The following is a 15756-nucleotide window of genomic DNA, read 5'->3' as shown; positions in this document are numbered from 1 at the left end:
CAGGGTAGCATGTGGAGGGAGCAGTCCATCCAAACGGACAGGGTAGCATGTTGAGGGAGCAGTCCATCCACTGAGACATTGTAGCATGTTGAGGGAGCAGTCCATCTAAAGACAGGGTAGCATGTGGAGGGAGCAGTCCATCTAAAAACAGGGTAGCATGTGGAGGGAGCAGTCCATCTAAAGACAGGGTAGCATGTGGAGGGAGCAGTCCATCTAAAGACAGGGTAGCATGTGGAGGGAGCAGTCCATCCAAACGGACAGGGTAGCATGTGGAGGGAGCAGTCCATCCAAACGGACAGGGTAGCATGTGGAGGGAGCAGTCCATCCACTGAGACAGGGTAGCATCTGGAGGGAGCAGTCCATCCACTGAGACAGGGTAGCATGTGGAGGGAGCAGTCCATCCACTGAGACATTGTAGCATGTGGAGGGAGCAGTCCATCTAAAGGGGATGAGTCTCCCTCCACTGAGAAAACAGCCGTCTCTCCTTCTAAAGACCGTTATCGTTGAATGACTTCATCGGAGAGCTCAGCTGAGGCCGTGTTTCACCGACTTGCAGTCATGGGACATATTGTACAGTAGATGTTTATCTGCTCCAGGATATATGGGCGGTTAAGTCCCAGGATATATGAACCGTTCCCTTGCTGGCGATAACTTGTGGAAGCAGAAAGGTGGGCCAGGTGATTACAGCGATCATGCCGTGAACTACAGATCACACGTTTGATTTCCGTACCCTGTCGAAGTGTCCTTGAGCAAGGACACTCTGCCAAATGCTGATTGTAAATGAATGGAGGTGACTCCTCTCAGTAATCAGTAAGTTCATTTTGCCCTATTTTTAGTCTCCTCCACAGCTGTACTCCCACAATATACATTGTATCGTATATTGAGGATTAGGAATAGGAATTGATAAGACTTTATTGATACCGCAATGCCATTAGGGATTATGCTCATTGGTCTGATTCTTTATCGATTCCATTATTGATTGCTGATACATTTTCAGTGTGCAAAAAGAGTACTGCAGGTCTACATTATAGGTTTTCAACTATTTTAAAAGAAGAAAGATAGGCATGCATTATCTTCCTAATAACATTCGAACATGTTAAAATGAATTACAATGCTTGTTGTCATTTGCAGTATAAACACATGATGTCTTGGTTTTGCAGTAAAAAACAGAAAAACTGCATTGATAAAAAATAAATTGGCAAGCTCGGAGCTCGGATATGTTTCCATGAAAGATCACACCGTTCACATATTAAATATTGCTCCTTGACAAGTGCAGTTACTGTTTCTTCACAGTACCTCACCTCAATGATTCAGTTACTGTTTGCTTCACAGTACTCACCTCAAGGATTCAGGCGATGGTTATGAATGTATTTTACAACTTTAGGATCGATGGGTATCTAAAGCCCAAACCACTCCAATGGGTCGCCATGCAACTCCTTGCAACCAAACGGTTGTGAGTAGATGCATGTAGACGCATATCTACAACCAGTGAATTGAACCGTTGAACCATTGAATCGAACCGATTTAATCACTTGGGTCAACTTGCGTCGATATGCGCCGACGTACAACAGCAGGACATACTGTATCACACCACTGGGAATGCTAAAACCGTTTTGATGCGACTCTCGACCCATTGGTGTGGTTTGGGCTTAACATGCAGCCATGTTGCAGAACACTTTGGCAGGATTGACAGCATTGTTAATGTAATAATGATACAGTATTGAAACCAGCAACTGTTTCTGTGTTGTAGATGATTACAGCCAGGTGAAGAAGAATGCCCTGAAGCTGCCTGTGTGTGAAAGTAATCCTCTATATTTCCTCTGACTCTGCCTCTCTCTGTGGACTTCCAGGTGATCCCCCAAGCCAGTGTGGGAGAAGTCCACCGTGCCATCCGTACAACCTTCCAGAGGGTTGAAGACTTTTTCATTCCTCCGACCAACTTGATCATCACTCACGTCAGGTGATGCACAGACGCACGCACAAACACACGCATGAATGCATGCACACATGCACATTAGTGGAAATGAATGAAGTACATTTACTTAAGCACTGTGCAATTTTGAGTACAATTAATTGTGACCGCAGGTGCAGCCGCGCCCGGCAGCCGGAAAAAACTACAGTTATCAACAGGCCCGGAAATTAAGGCCCGGCCCTACCTGGGTCCTCATCAAACCCTGTACACTAAAGACACTGCCCCCGCTGCCACACTTAGATCTCCATATATGGAGCTGACCTGTTCTGACATTCCATATGTTGATCTGACCTCATCAAACCCTGGACACTCAAGACACGCTCCATATATGGCCTGTACAGAATTCATTCCATATGTTGATCTGACCCCCATGCCAAGTGCCAAGGGCTCGCCCAGCAGTCTGCTGTCACCACTGCGCACGCATAGACACATTCCGCCCCTTCAAACACCACCTCATTATTCACTCATCACAGCCATCCCTGTAAAAGTGAAGGCGAAATGAGCAAATGAGAATTCTAATGAGAATCCCGAACGGGTAATAATAGTCGCCCTCTGCATAAATTCGCGAGGCTATTAACCTTTTCTTCCAACTTTGCCAACCTCAGGTTCGCCTTCGTCTTCCTCAAGAACGAACCCGCGGTGCACAAGATCGACCTGGAGACCTTCCGCCGCGTCAAGACCATCAGCTTCAAGAACTACAGCTGCGTTCCCGTGAGCATGGCCTACACGCACCTGAGCGGCCGCTACTTCGTGCAGTGCCAGGCCAGGGGCCACCTGCAGGCCCCGCCCCAGCTCCTCCTGGACGGCGTGACGGACGCGGTGGTCGGCCCCAACCACAACGTGACGGGCCGGCCCTACGTGTCCCCGGACGGCCGCTACATCGTGACGCCCGACCAGCGGCGCTCGAAGCTCGTGGTGCAGGCCGTGTCGTTCCAGGGTAAGCTGGGCGTCGGCCGCGAGGTGGACGCCAGCCCGCTCGCCGCCATCGTGTCCGACCTGGTGTTCCAGCCCTCGTTCACCGAGTCCAACCGCTACGTGGCGGTGGCCGTGTCCGGCGCCGGCACGGACCTGCTCTTCTCCGACCTGTCGTCGAGCCGCGCCGAGGTCCTCCGGAGCCTCAAGGAGCCGCTGGCCCCTCAGGCCTGGCCCTGGGGAGGCCCCAACAGGGTGGTGGTCTCCAGCGGGCTGTTCGGACAGTACCTGGTGACGCCGTCGGCCCAGTCCCTGTTCGTCCTGAGCGGCAAACAGAAGACGCCACACTGCGAGGTGTCAGACATCAAGAGAGGGAACACAGTCGTCTGGGTCGGGGAGGTATGAGTGAAAGAGAGAGAGACGGGAAGGGAAAAAAAAACATGGGCGAAATAAATGGAGGGGAGAGAGAGCCAGAGATGGGGGGGGGGGAAGAGAGAGAGAGAGAGAGAGAGAGAGAGAGAGAGAGGCCAAAATGCTTATTATTAAGATTTATGTGGACTTAAGTTGTGGACTCGACCCTGGGACTGAGCGAGAGGAGGACACGCCTGGGTTTATTGTAACAAAAGTACACTTAAAAATAGAGTAAATTGAGAAAATAATATAAAGAAACCCTGCTGTGATATTGCTATTGGGAGAAAGTGTCAATGCCGTTCAGTGCAACAGTGATCTATGTGTACTTGAGTACAGTATTCAGAGTTGTACGTTATTGCACTTCCTTCCATGCTATCACAGCAATTAGGTTACCTGCAGAGGGGTTATCAATGAACAATGAACTATGCACAATGCTCACTTTTTTTAGAGTAAAGCTTTTTCCTTTGGGTTTATCTCAACAATGTTTGTCGTTTTTCACCAGTGCTGCATAATAGTCACCACGATATGTCTCTCTGTCTGTCCGTCTGCCTCTAGTGTATGTGTGTTATCTGCCCTTTTAAAAGCTACGAGCTCATCCGTTCCAGTATATCGCCTTTGTCCTTGTCCATGGTATTGTACTGTATCCCTTGAAAGTTTCCATCCTCCCCCCCTTGCCAGCGAGGCTGGCTTTATGCACATGTCACCCCCTATTTACAGTGTCTTTCCAAAGAAGCCCACTTTGCCGTCCGTTATAGGGAAATAGATGTTTTAGAAGTGGACTGCAGAGGTCCAACCAGAGCTAAACTAAACATGCACGCCACCCAGAAATGGTACAAAGTGTACCTCTCCCATCTATTCAGCACCTTCAGCAGGCTGTGGCATAATGCAGTGCTCTGAGGTCTGTCCTGAAACCTGCCACTTAGCAGACTCCTTCAGAGCAATGTGCTTTGCCCACGTGTTGAGCGTAAGTCAAACACAAGTGACATTGATTCCAATATTCAGGAGGGCGTGAGCATTTGCAGCATCAAGATCAATTGGAATTTTAATTTGGAGTGTAAGAAAATGTGTTTGTTCACATTCGCTTACCCAGCGTTTATTTTACGAGACACGGCACTCGTTGCCGCTGTCTGTATGCATTGCTCTGTCTGTCAGTGAGTTTTCAGTCAATCTGCTGCGTCCCACCTGGTTCGGATTGTATTTTCATTAAGCGAGAGCCAATTTGTATTGTTTTTGTCACGCAGCCTTTTAGAATAGCTAGCCAATGCATTACTTACCTGATTATGTTCCCAAAGTCGGGCAGCGAACAGTTGGTAGCAATTTGTCACAGTTCAGCAAAATGCTGTGAATACATATGTTTGAAAATTGTCATCCTCATTCGAGATTCAAGGTCATGTGAAATTTGTTCATTCACATCACAAACGCAGTATGTAAAGTAAGTAAGCCTTGCGAGCCATGAGGCCCATCTCCTGTTCCTGTAGCGTGAGGCAGCTTGATGTACAAGTACACCCCCTGGACATGACGCTAGTATGTCACAGGGACTTGACCCCCAATCCAACGATTGATGCTGAGTGCCAAGCAGGGAGGCACTGCAGAGTCTTTGGTATGACCTGGCCAGGGATCGAACCACGACCTCCCAGTCCCAGTGCGGACACTCAACCACACGGCCATTGAGCGGGTTAAAAAAAACGCAGTATGTAGTTGATTAAAAACCAAATGAATCTCCATCCAAATTGACTAGTAGACAGTCGTCTCACCTCTCATTTTCGAGGGACTCTGGCAAACTATTGTATTCTATTATTCTTGAGGTAAACGCTCACATCCTTCTGTGTTCATACTAGACTGTGACAGCTGGGTGGGTTCAACGTCTACACAGCCTGATCTCTGGGTGGGTTCAACGTCTACACAGCCTGATCTCTGGGTGGGTTCAACGTCTACACAGCCTGATCTCTGGGTGGGTTCAACGTCTACACAGCCTGATCTCTGGGTGGGTTCAACATCAACACAGCCTGATCTCTGGGTGGGTTCAACATCAACACAGCCTGATCTCTGGGTGGGTTCAACGTCTACACAGCCTGAACTCTGCAGGTACTCTGAGAGGGTATAGTGGACATGGACCCTTAATTATAATGGCTCTGTTTTCAGTGGTGGGAAAAGTACTCAAATGTTTTACTTTAGTAAAAGTATCAATACTGAAATTTACAGGTAAAGGTCCAGAATTCAAAATGTACCAAAAGTACCAAAAGTGGAAAGTAGCTAATCATTGTGCAGAATGTCCGGTTTCAAGTAAAAAAAAAAAAAACTATATATACGATCTTTTAGGAAAGGAAAAGTACTGGAAATTGGAAATAAGTAAAGTACAAATACCTCCAAATTGTACTTAAGTACAGTACTTAAGTAAATGTATACTTAGTTACTTTACACCACTGTCTGTTTTCACTGTCTCGGAGTTCAACGAATGCTCAGGACTTCACTGTGTAGTGAGAAGGAAGACGAGAGTCAGGGCCAGGGGGCGGGGCTGCTACTCATATTTATCTCCTCCAAAGCCTTTCCAGGACCGTCTGCAAGCCGCCATGACAAAGGCCACGTTTAGTGTGTGAAATACACATTTACAACATGGTGATGTTAAGAGGCTAGATTTACACATCAGCTACACATGACTGAAGTCACGGTCCACCATAAAAATGGTGTCAATTTAACAAAGAGAGTGTACAAATGGAACGAAATGGACCCATATTTGGTTCCATTTGTATAATCTACAGTATGAGTTAAAGCTGTATTATGTAAAAAAGTGGATAAAATGTTACTTTGTCCAATCTGTACGTTAGAGTATGTTTACACATTTAACACCATTGCCGGAGATCTTCGGCAATTAATAAATACTACACTTAGCGCCATTGCCCGGAGATTGGGTTGCTAGCTGGTGTCGTCAACAAGACTGGAGTGTGCCATCTTGAACTCCCCCCGCACCCACGCCCGTTCTATCTGTTTCTTTCAATCGCTTTTATCTCCCAATTCCTTGGTCCCAGATGGCATTTCTGGTCAACACAAGCTTTATTCCGCGGCCGATAGCCGACGCTGAGATCGCCGCGGTAGTCTTTTCTGATCGCCCAGCGGGAGACCAGAAGTGATTTGCGACAACACACACACTAGTTAGACAGCATAACATCCGGGCACAGATTTTTGATTCTTCAAAATAAGGGTTGAACGGGGGAAAATGCTGGCGTGAATTATATCGGAAGTTAATAGAGCACCGAAGTCTGACGTCACTTTCAGTAGAGGGCGTCAGTCCCCAGGTTCATGTATTTGTTTAGTTGCATTGAAATCACCATAGGAGGAGTTTTAGATTGATTCATATAAGAACTGTGTTTGAAAAATAAACATGTCATCCCGGCCGCTTCACTCACATGGATATGAAGAATCAACTGACTGAGAGAAAACGCTAATGTTACTGCTGCTGAATTAGTTAGATTTTCGCTAGAAGCAGACTGTATCATATATGAGTGACTGACTGTTGCAAACGATACAGAGACACCTCCCTGACAATAACGCCGAGACAGCTTGTTTATTTTTGGACCACAACGCTTATAGTAGACGATATTAAGATCACCCCATGTTATTCTCCATAGAGAAACTACTTCCGTGAACCAGGGGAATCGTCGGGATGAGCGAGTTACGTCAGGACTTCGGTGCTCTATAATAAATAAATACAATATAACGTATACTGTACAATCGGGACAGTTGCATTTAGTCCTATTGAGACATTTAGATCCTGTGTCTAGGTGTGACACGACCTTTGACACAATCCTGTTTCTGGTTTTAACACGAATTCTGTTCTGCCTGGGGTACAGGTCTGCGGTAGAACAGGAAAGTTACATAGTGCAGCTTTAAATGAAGGCTGATGATTATACTGTGTGCTGTTTGGAGTGTTTCCCTTTGTGTTTGATGCCAGTTGACAGACCACCTCACCCCTACTTTGAACACTGTTCATCGTCTCCAAATAATGTACTGTGCCTGTAACTCCCCGATTCAATGAGTAGGGTATTAGAAACCAAGTTGTGTTCAAAAAGAAAAAATTGAAAAAAAAAGGAGAAAAGAAAAAAAGAGAAGAGTATACATTGAGTGAACCAGATTTGTCTTTTCTTGTGTGTGATTTAGATATCTGCTGCTAATCTGCCTTGAAACAACACTGGCACGAGAGCCTGTTAGATTGCATCTCCGAAGGTGAATTACCCACGATGTTGTTCCCTCTAGAGTAGACCACTGTTGCACTGAGGAGAAAATAATGATAATGCTGTATGAATTGAAGCTCAAGATGTGTTTAATTAAAACCCAGGTTATTATATAATTAGCTACTTATTGTAGCCATTGAGAGATATTTGAAAACTGTATGCCATTTAAAAGAACACTGACAACCACTTACAAAATGACCGTTGGCATAGTCATAGTGGCATCTTTACAAATTCACCCATGAAATGTCACTTTTTGGAGAGACATCATCACTGATGACGATGGCGTGACATCATCATCATACCCGGAAGTAATGTGAGAAAGCTTACTGAGTGGCAAAAAACGACTTCCTGGCCTTGGCAGCCCATATACATCCAAACAGAAAATTCGGATTGCATTAAACAATGTTAAACTCACTTTGCAACTCACTTTGCCACTCTATTTGCCACTGACTTTATAAACATACCCTCTTATAATCAGTGGGGTTTTTTTTGTGTTTTTTTGTTTGTTTTTAAATATATTGACCAATGCATCTCTGGTAGCAGAAACCAGTTTTCCTATATGGATATTATGTCATTTTGGAAATGGCTTCCATTTTACCAGCATTCAAATATACAGGCTCATTGGTTTCACAGCGGTTCAAACAGATGCTTTTGTTGAGGCTTCAGTAAAGCCTGGGTACCGAGGCTAAGGCTTCAGTGACATGCATGTAATGAAAACTAAACCTTCAATACAAAGATACTCAGATGTCCAGATCCCCTAATCTCACACAGCCACGTACAACTTCAAGTCCTGTCAGTTTAGCTCTTTAGCAGTATGACATTGCTATTAGAGCCAATGAGAGCAAAGAGAATGCACCTGCGCTTGATGATATAACGATATTATTATTGGCTAGCCCACGTTGTTTGTTTGAATTCACATACATTTCACTGTCCCATTGGCCGTTATTCCCATGAACTGGCACTTTGTTCTTTTATCATACTCATTTTGCTCTCAGGTGTGGGAAGCCATGCACACCTCTGTCGGAGTTGTGGCTTCCCACACCCCCATCCCCATGTATGATGTCAGCGCAATATGGCCGCCGTGTGAATATGGTCAATATCCCCCTAGCACCACTTTAAACCCTCAAATAAGGGGCTGCAGAACTAAGCCGCTTGGTGTGATAGACATTGATAGGAAACCACTGTTGTAGATAACATTGTTCATGTTTAGAACACATTACGACATGGTAAAACCAACTGTACAGTTTTCTTTATGCATTTTGTGTGTTCTGGTTTATGAGGGAATTGTTTTGTAAGAAAAAAAGTCTAATAAAATCTATTGTAAAAATCATGCAGCTGTGTTATGGTGTACTGTAAATCACATTTTATCACAAAGATATTCAGGGACAGATTTCACTGCACTGCAAGACCTCCAACTTGAAACTGTTATTCTTGCAAAGACAAGAGTGTGACAGCCTTTCTATCTAGAAGAGAATGCCAGCTCTTCACAACAAACAACTATGTGGGATGAATCTGACCCCTACCAATTTCTTGTCCCTGGTCCCTCTGTCATTAATGAAATCTTTAGTCTTTCTGTATTCAACACTCACCGACAATCCATGGTCATTTTTCTCACCACAGCCTTGGGCCGAGAGCTGCTGTCAATAGCCTCTCACTCGTGTGTCAGAGAGAGACGGAGGGAGAACGTTCCCAGAGCAGAACACCACCAGAATCCAATCACACAGACAATTACCATCCTATTCACACCTAGCACAATGTCTCATGATTCACGGCGCAATAGGAACAGAAAGACCATCTGTCATGACACAGACTTCCCAGGTTAGGCTTTGACAGGAATTGAGGTTCTTGTCAATAAGATGTCGTCCCGCGGAATGGAAACAGATAGGACAACTGTCACTGCGGTATTCTGACACTCAGTCATCGCATTCTATTGTCTGCGGCTGATTGGGATTTCGGCCCTATTCACATCCTGTTCGACATTAACCCACTTCAGCAGCATATTAACGGCATTAACTCACTTTGGCAGCATGTCAACCACCTTGAACCTGGTGTCCCTTTTTGGGCAAAAATAAATAAAAAAGCTTCTAAAATGTTCTAGCATCTTAAAAATAGCATTATAAGCTCACCGTGTCATGATGTGTTGCATGGTGATCTAGTAGATTGACTATTTACGAATTTCCAAAGTATGAAATGGGCCTTAAATGGTAGGGATTTTAACAAAATAGTTACATCATTAAACACATTAATTTACAATTACAATTTAGGCATTTAGCAGACGCTCTTAATCCAGAGCGACTTTTAAGCAAGGACAAAAAGCATAGCAAAGCTCAGCAATACATCACATAAAAAGCATGTATCATGAAACATGCGTAAGCTAAGAACGTAACAGTGGAATATCTATATAATGAAACTATACATATAAACTATATACATCAAGCATTTCACAATTAGAAATTGGAAAAGAGCACAATACACTACTATACAGTAGGCCTATGCGCTAGAATGTGTGTGCGGTGGTGTGTTAGTACAGTAGGTTAGTCCATGAAAGTGGACATTACATAAATAATACATCATACTCATATAGACTAGCTCTGGTCAATAGCCCTAATGCTTTGATTCTGCCCTGCATAAAGCATTGGGGCTATGGACCAGAGCTACTCATAGACCAGTCTCTCTGGAGCATCTTAAAAACTGATAATTTTACAAATGTATAGATAGCGAAATGTGACCCTGGAGTCTGGAACACAGAAACACAGAGTATGACAAAAGTGAACCCCTTTCTCTCTTCTTTTTCTTTTTCCCCCGTACCCCGTACCCTATAGTGCCCATGGGATACTGTTAATTGTAATCACAACAAATGTCATGTAACATACAAACAAAGAAAAAACCTAACAAATAACTATGTAAATAGTAAATACACACAGTTGTAATACCTTGTGGATGTTAGTTGTGGTGTACAGTTTTACACCACAGTTTTCCGTATACATACTATATCTGAACCTTCTACTCAGCCGGGATAACAACCATGAAAGGGAAATTGAAAATAAAAAGATAAAGTGAACATTATGAACTTGTCTCTCGTGGCCAGACAACAATTCCAACAATCTCTAAATGCTATACACTGAAATCCGAGGCAGGAAGCTGGCATCCGTTTGTCATTTCTGTTCACGAAAATATATTTTATTATAAGGATGCAAAGGTAATAGCATTCTCCATCCTTTTTTCAAGGATGGAGGATGGTCACCTCAAAAATAGCAACCTCAAAATTAGGTTGAATATTTATATCAAAGGCCTCTGAGAGTTTTAAGCACAGTTTAAGCACAGGTTTGCTGAGTCTTCTTGGCATCTATCACAGCTCCCATCCAAATCAGAAAAGGTTCTACTTAATCTAGCCTGGCTAAAATGAACACGGCGAATAACTTAAACTGTATTAAATTGAGACGAGCACATGGAAGTAATTCCATTCGACGCCCCCAAAGCCCAGTCCCAAGTGTCCTCTGGTATCTCTAAACCAAGTTCGACTCCATCCAGTCCCCTTTAATTTTATAAGTGAGGGAACGTTACATGATAAAAATGGAACAATAAATGTTTGATATGAGACCCTGGAGTTGAGCAGAGGTCTTTAACAAAACATCAAATTTCGAGTCTGACTGTAAACTAGACGAGGTTGAACTTTGGGTTAATTTGAAGGTATCGAAATAATTTGAATTTGGAAAATAGTCCAATTTCAAGCGAAAGGAGCATTGTGCAGCATTGCCATGTAGCCTTGGAAACAGGAAACACATGCAGTGTTTCCTATGCTACTGCCATGTTCCTTAGCAGCTGTAGTCAGAATAACATGTTACATTGTTCATATCCACCTAGGAATGACTCATAGTTGTGTTTTCAGAATCCAACACTCAAATGAAAAGATTTCCAGACCAGCTGCCGGAGAGGCCACTACTGTAAAACTCAATAGCTCAAAGAAATATGTTGTGACATAATGTCTCAGAGGTGTTAGATCTGACCTTAAAAGCCTAGTATTTGTTTCAAATGTCAGAGTCTACAGGCAATGGAAGCTATCAGAGTGCAACCTTAGAAACTGTTCATTGCAATGAGCAGAAACACATGTCTTCAGCTTGTAACTACCTGACCTGATGAAACTATAATAGCTAAAGCCGGGTGTTTCCAGATGACAGCGACAATGTAGGAATATGTAACTGAACACCTGTCTGAGTGTAAAACTGAAAGTGTTGAAGTGTTGTCCTCCTTGTGTTAAACAGCTTCAATGGATGGATTACCTTCCATCACCAGCATGCTTAATACCTCCACATGGCTGCCACAGCCAAACCCATAGATAAATTGGCGGGGGACCAGCCCCATGCACAGGAAACTAGACAGGAGTCAAATAGTGCCTGCAAATGGCTCTTGTTAGATTCTTACTAAAGTACTCGATCGATCGGTGGGATTTGCTACATGGGTCAATACAATGCTGGTGACAAGAAAGTTTAGTTAAATCCCTTGGAATTATTTTAAAGTGGCCTATTACGGTATGTAATCCCCACTTAATCTGGTATAATGGTGCACACTAACCAGGCTATAGCCTACTCTAAAACAAAAATGATACCAATAAAGAAAGGTGGATCGTGTGGTGCTATAGTATGTGCCACCTTCCACCTTTGTCAATGGTGCTTTAGAACCATTAGAGGTGTGCCTAAATTAAGCTTATCCACTTAAGCCTTCAGAGAGCCAGTGCTCTATACTAGGCCTGATAGTATTTCCATCTACACCAAATCTCTTTGCTGATAATAGCTGATCTACAAGCTCGCAATGGGTCAAATTACAACATGTTGTGATCTTGTAGATCTGCAATTATCGCAAAATGTTTGCCCAAGAATATAGGGAACTAGTGAATCGCTAAAGCAGTAGTCCTCAAAGTGGGGTGCATGGACCCCCAGGGGTCCTTGAGGGGTTCCAGAGGTTCCCTCGCAAAATCAGTTAATAGTATTAAAATCTGTTTAACCACTTTAATCTTGTTTTATGATCTATTCTAGATGCTGACAGACCCGTTTTCCACCGGTTCGGAACCGGTTCAGTTCAGAACCTTTGTCCATATGCCAGAGCTCCAAAATCTATAAATGCTGCATGTCTCTGTCTGTCTGTGTGTAATCCACGTAACTCGAGAACCGTTCGCCCCTCCGACTTCAAATTCAACACACACGTGCCACACCACCGCAGGGGGTGCACTGCAAGGCAGTGCAGTGTCAAGTCGGTCGGACCAGTGACGGTTGTCCAGAACTGACCCAAGAAGGCCTCTGCCCGTGCTCTGGACAGGGCCCCTGCCCAGGGACCATATATAAAGGCCTCTGCCCGTGCTCTGGACAGGGCCCCTGCCCAGGGTCCATATATAAAGGCCTCTGCCCGTGCTCTGGACAGGGCCCCTGCCCAGGGTCCATATATAAAGGCCTCTGCCCGTGCTCTGGACAGGGCCCCTGCCCAGGGTCCATATATAAAGGCCTCTGCCCGTGCTCTGGACAGGGCCCCTGCCCAGGGACCATATATAAAGGCCTCTGCCCGTGCTCTGGACAGGGCCCCTGCCCAGGGACCATATATAAAGGCCTCTGCCCGTGCTCTGGACAGGGCCCCTGCCCAGGGACCATATATAAAGGCCTCTGCCCGTGCTCTGGACAGGGCCTCTGCCCAGGGTCCATATATAAAGGCCTCTGCCCGTGCTCTGGACAGGGCCTCTGCCCAGGGTCCATATATAAAGGCCTCTGCCCGTGCTCTGGACAGGGCCCCTGCCCAGGGTCCATATATAAAGGCCTCTGCCCGTGCTCTGGACAGGGCCTCTGCCCAGGGTCCATATATAAAGGCCTCTGCCCGTGCTCTGGACAGGGCCTCTGCCCAGGGTCCATATATAAAGGCCTCTGCCCGTGCTCTGGACAGGGCCCCTGCCCAGGGTCCATATATAAAGGCCTCTGCCCGTGCTCTGGACAGGGCCCCTGCATGCCCAGGGTCCATATATAAAGGCCTCTGCCCGTGCTCTGGACAGGGCCCCTGCCCAGGGACCATATATGGAGCATCATTCTGACGTCTGCATATACTCCATATTTGGGAATGCCTGATAAAGAACTCCATATGGGCATAAAATAAGGGACACAGACATACTATCTGCGTGGGGCATGCATTTCCAACTCGCATCGTTCCAAGTAGGCCAGTGCCCAACGGGCACCTCTGTAGAGGCCCCACGGCCTTGGCACCGCTCTAGTTATGAAAATGAGCAAAACCATACCTATAGTTTATAGGGTATATATAAGTAAATTTACACATGATTGATAACCCTTCCACAGTAGCTTTTTCCCACGAAGACTATAATTTTTTGTATTACAAAATTTCTGAAATTGTACAGTTAAATATGCAAATGTGGCATAGGAAAATATGCAAAAGCTACTACTGTGGAAGGATTATCATCATAGGCTTTGATTTAATTTGATTGCGCCAATCAAATTGTGCGCAATTTGATGCCCAGCAAGGCCAACAGCCCGAGCGGATTTGTCATAATTACAGGCCAGCAGGGGGCGTGTTCCTCTGTAATGCCAAAGTAGTCGCGCTCTCTGGAGGTGCTGCTCTGCCTGTAAATTAGCGACGGAGTTATTCAGTTCTAAGCAGCTACAATAATTAATCCTACCAACTAATGATTGTGAGAAACAGTGTGTGTATTTGTGGACAGTATCGGCTTATTGTTCCTGCAGGACTGGCCCGACTGGAGAGCTTAATTGTCAGGTAAGACGTCAACTTGCATTTAAACACTACGGATATGGGAAAGAATGACTGTGTTCACTTCCCCCATAGACCTTTCCCCAGGGGAATAAAGAAGCAGTGGAGATTCTGGAGAACAATAACATAAGCAACTGTGTTGCAGCTGCTGCTACAGTGCTAACACAAACACTAACAAAACCGACAACAAGCTATTAAGGTAAAAAAAAAAAAAAAACGTGTGTTGCTGTTTGTTTTGAAAAAATCGCTTTATTAGGCCTTCTGTAGTCCAGCAGCCAATGGGCCCTTTTTTAGCTGAAGTGTAGGCTATAGTTTATTTATTAGCCTAAAATAGTATATTAAGTAGCTAGGCCTCTAGCCAAAACCGTTGCAAAACCCTAGCACACTCAAGGCAGACTTCCATCTGTGCTGCTTAGGCTACAATTGTGACGTGAGTACTCCAGGTGTACTGGTGTAGCTTTCTCCCTCAGGAATCTGTTATAGGCCTATCTTTGATTTGCTGTGCCCGAAACATAAATTGGCATGTGGTAATAAATTGGCAGTGGCAAATATAAAAGACAGGTGGTGCAGTGCCAGTCAGGTTAGCCTCATGCTGATGTGACATGTAGTCAAAACTGTCTGTCGCTAAAGCTGAGGTACACACCACTGCTATCATTGTTAGGGCTGGTGTTGACATTGTTGCTGCCGGGCAGAAACCTTGTATCTCTCCATATCTTTTTGTGTGTTTTTCATAAATTAATGCCCTATTTAATATTTAGTCATATGATAGTGCCATGGTAAAGTGCAAGTGGCAGTACTACAAGCCCATTGTGACATGAGTTCAGTTATGAGCATTTAGATCTGTTTATTTTTAATCTTAAAAAGTTGCAATAAATATGTCTCAATCGTGTTAACCTCAGCTAACAGTGTCATCAAATCAACAACATACGACCAAAGACCAAAAATAAGACCAAATAAGACCAAAAACAAAATGAGAAGAACCTGAGATTAAACATTGCAACATGTTTGGAGTCTGGACTAAAGTTCTTACTTCATTTTAAGTCCTCTCCTCAGTTCAGATATTTTCTTTCTTTTCCTGTTGATCCTAGAAGCGCCATCAGTATACTTTTCTCTCTGTTGAGCACCTGGTTGGCTTCTTTGTTTTTCTTTAGAATTTCAGTATCTTAGTGGTAAATGTCAATGATGACGAGCAATACACACTCTCAGTCTCAAATATGCACATTGCACACCTAAGTTAAAATAGCCGTAACTGTACTGCTTCTGACGAAGCATTGTACACACAGCACTTCTGAGGCCAGACATTGAATGTGACTGCATGGTTCTCCTCCAAGTAAAGGCTCATTCATAGTTTGGATTTTCGGTGGTGAGGTGACCACCGAACTACAACATGACGTCACAAGCCGCAGTGAAGAGCAAACCACCACCACCGCCCCAGCCCTTCTCTCTGTTTTTACTCACCACCGCTCAACGTTATTT

At 44.6% G+C, this 15756-nt stretch overlaps 1 protein-coding gene across 1 annotated transcript in view; it reads left to right on the top strand.

Annotated features, from left to right (window-relative positions):
* fstl4 (follistatin-like 4) overlaps positions 1-3289 on the top strand; it is a gene marked incomplete at its 3' end in the record, with an annotated part of 306304 nt that extends 303015 nt beyond the window's left edge. Inside the window, exons 14-15 of the mRNA XM_083788296.1 lie at positions 1851-1960; positions 2578-3289. Coding sequence (XP_083644422.1) covers positions 1851-1960; positions 2578-3289 — 822 coding nt within the window. The remainder of the gene's footprint in view (positions 1-1850; positions 1961-2577) is intronic.
* Between the last annotated feature and the right edge of the window lie 12467 nt (positions 3290-15756).

The sequence above is a fragment of the Protomyctophum parallelum genome (genome assembly GCF_964188405.1).
Source record: "Protomyctophum parallelum genome assembly, chromosome: 1".
Taxonomy (NCBI): domain Eukaryota; kingdom Metazoa; phylum Chordata; class Actinopteri; order Myctophiformes; family Myctophidae; genus Protomyctophum; species Protomyctophum parallelum.
The sequence above is the reverse complement of the archived record's forward strand: the minus strand, read 5'-3'. Positions and strand labels throughout refer to the sequence as shown.